The sequence below is a fragment of the Sphaeramia orbicularis genome, chromosome 21, assembly GCF_902148855.1.
Source record: "Sphaeramia orbicularis chromosome 21, fSphaOr1.1, whole genome shotgun sequence".
NCBI lineage: Eukaryota > Metazoa > Chordata > Actinopteri > Kurtiformes > Apogonidae > Sphaeramia > Sphaeramia orbicularis.
The window spans coordinates 27,022,048-27,026,286 of record NC_043977.1 but is presented as its reverse complement, the minus strand read 5'-3'; the positions used below and the strand labels follow the sequence as shown (position 1 = coordinate 27,026,286).

The 4,239-nt window shown below is 35.6% G+C and overlaps 1 protein-coding gene across 1 annotated transcript; it reads right to left on the bottom strand.

Moving 5' to 3' along the window:
- Positions 1-2,170: 2,170 nt before the first annotated feature.
- LOC115412280 (gamma-crystallin M3-like) lies at positions 2,171-2,916 on the bottom strand. The gene is made up of 3 exons (XM_030124692.1): positions 2,869-2,916; positions 2,536-2,778; positions 2,171-2,449 (listed from the first exon to the last, which is right to left on the bottom strand). The coding sequence occupies exons 1-3, from the start codon at positions 2,899-2,901 to the stop codon at positions 2,171-2,173; spliced, it is 555 nt and encodes a 184-aa protein (XP_029980552.1). The 5' UTR covers positions 2,902-2,916.
- Between the last annotated feature and the right edge of the window lie 1,323 nt (positions 2,917-4,239).

Here is a 4,239-nt window from a genome sequence, read left to right as displayed (position 1 = left end):
TATGATAAAGTAATTGTTGGTTTAATGCCCCATATTAACTACAGTCGTTGATGGCTAACATTTGGAGAATGAATGAGACTAATTTCTTTAGATAAAGGCACCATTAAGATGTATAACATAATGACATTTATTTTCACTTTGAGAAATGTGAAGATATTTGCATAAGCCTTTCTAGACTTTTGTTGATTTTATAAAAATAAATATGTGTAAATTTTTCTACTCCATATATATTTGTTGGCAAGTTTCACTTTACTTTAAATCTTTCGACCATGAAACACTGAAATCTGAAACATTTAATCAGTCATATGGATGAATGATTGAGCAGTTCATCGGACTGAAGTACATTCCAGTTAATTGGAGTAAAAGTGATTTAAATAGCTGAGTCTTAACCTTGACATTATTATTAGTGGTGCATTAAATGAAATTATTACATTCTGTGGTCAAATGTTTCTCACCAATGTAGCAATAATTTAAATGTATACAGAATATTTATGAGAAAATAACTAAAAAGAGGGAAATCCAGTCCAAATAAAATATTTTTTTTATTAAAATTTTCCAAATAAGGTGTAAAAAAAATATCAACAACATTGCTTCTCTCTTATAATATAGAAAAACAATAGCTAATCTATTACAAAAAAAGTACCTTGTGTGCAATGAAATAAAATATCAAATTGTAAATTAAGGAATGATCTTGACAAAATAAACTACATGGTCCGCAGACATCCTTCTTCTAAGTTTTGGACATAATCATTGAAAGGTCTCCATATCTTTTCAAACATTTTTTTTTTTTAATTTCAGTATACATGTTATTCTTTTGGGAGGAAGGTTTGTTAACATCTGTGTCAGCCACTGAGTCACATCTGGTCCTTGAATATTTTTCCACAGTGCAATACTTTTCTTGGCAATGAGCAAACTGAGGTCTACGAATATCCTCTCACTATTGCAGAAGTTATGTTTTTCTGAGTACAGACCAAACAGAAACAGATAAGGGTTCAATGCAATTTCAAAATTTTACCATTTTACCATGTACTTTCTCACAAAGACATCTCTTCATCCATCCAGTTCCTCTTCCTCATTGACTCTTCCTCAGGCTTTCAACACTAAACAGCTGCAGGTACTATTGCCAAACTGTGTACTGTGCATTTGCTGCCCTCCACCTGAAGCATACCTGAGTCACTGTTTTCCACCTCAGAGTTGGGGTCATTGTTCTTTTGAGTTTTGTGTCTGAAATTCATTCCACAACTTCTAAATGATGTTACAACCACGTAACCATGTATTTACACAGTAAGACTGCGTGGATGCCTCACAATCCCTATTATACACTTTTCTGATTTCCTCTTTTTGCTTCCTGTTAAGTGTACACCCAAAACATGAAACCTCCAAAGTCTGTAGCTCCAAACCTTTTTTGGCTCGTGACCCCATTTTAACGTCACAAATTTCTGGTTACCCCTGCCATTTAAAACTGAGACATTCTTTTTTTTTTTTTTTTTTGCTAAAATTAATTTGTTTTTGATCATGTAATAGTTTGCTATACTATGTTGTAGGTAAACGTTAATTTTAGACGACATTTAGGCTGTATAATGTATATTATTATTATGGACGGAGGCAGAAAAGCCAGGTTGAAATTACTGCACAAAGTGAGAATTTAATTTTCCTTGGTCAGGATATGTACAGTCAGTCCAGCTTGTATTTACAAGGCTGACAATTAATAAAAAACAATAACTCAAACTATGAATTATGAAAGAGCTGCAGCATCTGAAACTGACCACAATGAACATTTGAAAGATAAACAGTACCACAGTGCTTCAGTTTCAGCTTCAGTTTCAGCTTCAGTTTGTCATGTTTTTTATGGATTGTGACTGTCTCTCTCAACTCACCATATATTTTTTTATTAGTAAGTTTTTGTTTGTTTGTTTGTTTTCTTAAATTTTTATCAATTACTAGAAATTTCAGGTGACCCTATTTGAATTCCCTGTGGGGTCCCGACCCCAAGGTTGAAAAACACTGTCCTAAGTAAAGCACAGGCTAATTGCTGCTTACTGCTTGAATTTTATCACAGGTCTGAAGTATTTTGATTTTGTTTTGTCATATCCATATAGAAAATAAACTGGACAAAAGTCAACATAGTGAATGGAATTATTTATTTAAAGGTGATACATTCACTGAACATTTAGTAGCAGGAATCCATGATGCGCCTCATGCTCATCCACCTCATGCCGCTGTAGCCCATGTCCCTGAAGCTCCTGTACTCTCCAGGCCTCATGTACATCATCCTGCCTCTGTAGTGGGGCTGCTCGTACATCAGCCAGTGGCCGTCCATGACGTGGCAGGACATGCAGTCGTTCATGCGGTAACGGTCCATGATGTTGTCGCAGTCGTCCATCAGCTCATGCATCATACCACCGAAGTTCTCCCTCTCGTAGATCCTCATCCTGTAGGATCCTCTGTACTGTAATGAAAGAAAGGGGAGTATGAGCCAACCAGAGGATACTTCAGTTGAGAAAATTGTAAAAATGAATATAGTATGGGTCCTACCATGGGGATCATACGGCAGGACCTGATGCAGTCCCTCATGCCCATCATGCTCATGTAGTCAGAGTACTCGCCCCTCCTCATGAAGTACTGGTTTCCCATGTAGTTGGCGCGGTCGTAGACCATGAAGCAGCCGCTCTCCACCCTGCAGGAGTGGCACCTGCTCAGGTAGGAGGTCATGTCGGAGCAATCATTCATGCACTCATAGGAACGACCCATGAAGTTCCTGTCCTCGTAGAAGATGATCTGAAACACAGCAGGTACACGGTTTTAGACCAGAACAGAACAGAAATATGAACTGGAAACAGAAGTATTAAAGAATGTTTTTAACAGTACCTTGCCCCTCATGCTCATGCCGGTGTTGCTCATGTTGGCTGTGGATGGGTTTTCAGTCTTGCTCCTGAACTGCCTTCCTACCTGGTTTAACCCCTTGCTTTTATACCTGACCAAAAAGTAAAGAATCAGTGTGTCCCCTTCAGAGAACCCCTTACTCAGCAGCTTACTATTGAAGCCAATAGAATGCGGAGGTTACGTCCACTGGGGACCTCACAGTCTTTTTTTCTCATTACCAAAAGCATTTTCAACTGAGCTTGTACCATGTGAATAGGGTGAATCATGTGACTGTTAAGAGCTCTTTGTATGACCTCTCTGGTACATAATTTACCAGTTATTTAACAAATGAGTAAGGACATTAGAAAAATACAAAATAAAAACTTGAGCATTTGTTTTATGTATATTGTTATGATACTGTTCTTTCATAGATATGGATATGGAAGATTGATGTCACTATACAAATGTTCTTGCTGACTTCAACAGTAGTGTGTTTTCAAAAATGACAACTCAATGATGAGAAAAGACCTTTAAATTTGAAGTGTTATCTTGATCTTTATTGAAAAACAAACAAAAATAAATAAGTCAAAACCAGATTACAGAAAGCACAACAGCTTAAGCACATTGATGACAGCGATATTTGGCTGAAATGTGGGTGAAATATATGAAATGTTCTTAACACTGAATGAAATATCACCTTATCCACACACTTATGATCTCATCTGCTTCAAGAAATGTTTCAACAACAAATCACATTGTTCTTGAAATGAAAATCAATGTGGCATATATTTAATAATTAGACAATGCCAAAATCACATATGATAATTTGTTTTGAGGGCCTTATAAATAATGATATCAGAATGTGATTGGTGTTATTTAAAAAAAAAAAAAAAAAAAAAAAAGATGGAGTTTTTAATCCATTAAGACCAAGTGCTACTTTTGTGTCAATTCCTAAATTAATTTTTCTCTCTATTTAATCTTTCTGAAGTAATTTATCCCTATTTATTATATTATCTTCTGTATTTTGCATTTTTTCAGTCAAAATCAAGTATTTTCCATTATTTAATTTACTGATCATGTAGATGCCCATAAAAGATCAGATTAATGTTAAGGGTTATTATGTCAACAAAAAGCTGAAGAAAAAGTGACTTTCAGTAAAATATACCATTAACTGAACATAAACCAGGTGTCTCCACCCACTATTATTCATCCAACTCCATGGGTTTTACTGGTGAATCACCAGGTGTAGAAGATGACAGCGTTTCCACATTCACTATGGAGCCTTTGAATGTCCAAATAGGTCATATCTGATGACCATGAAAAGATGACAAACTGTATCTTACATGAATTATTTACATGTATTGATAGGATTAGTGG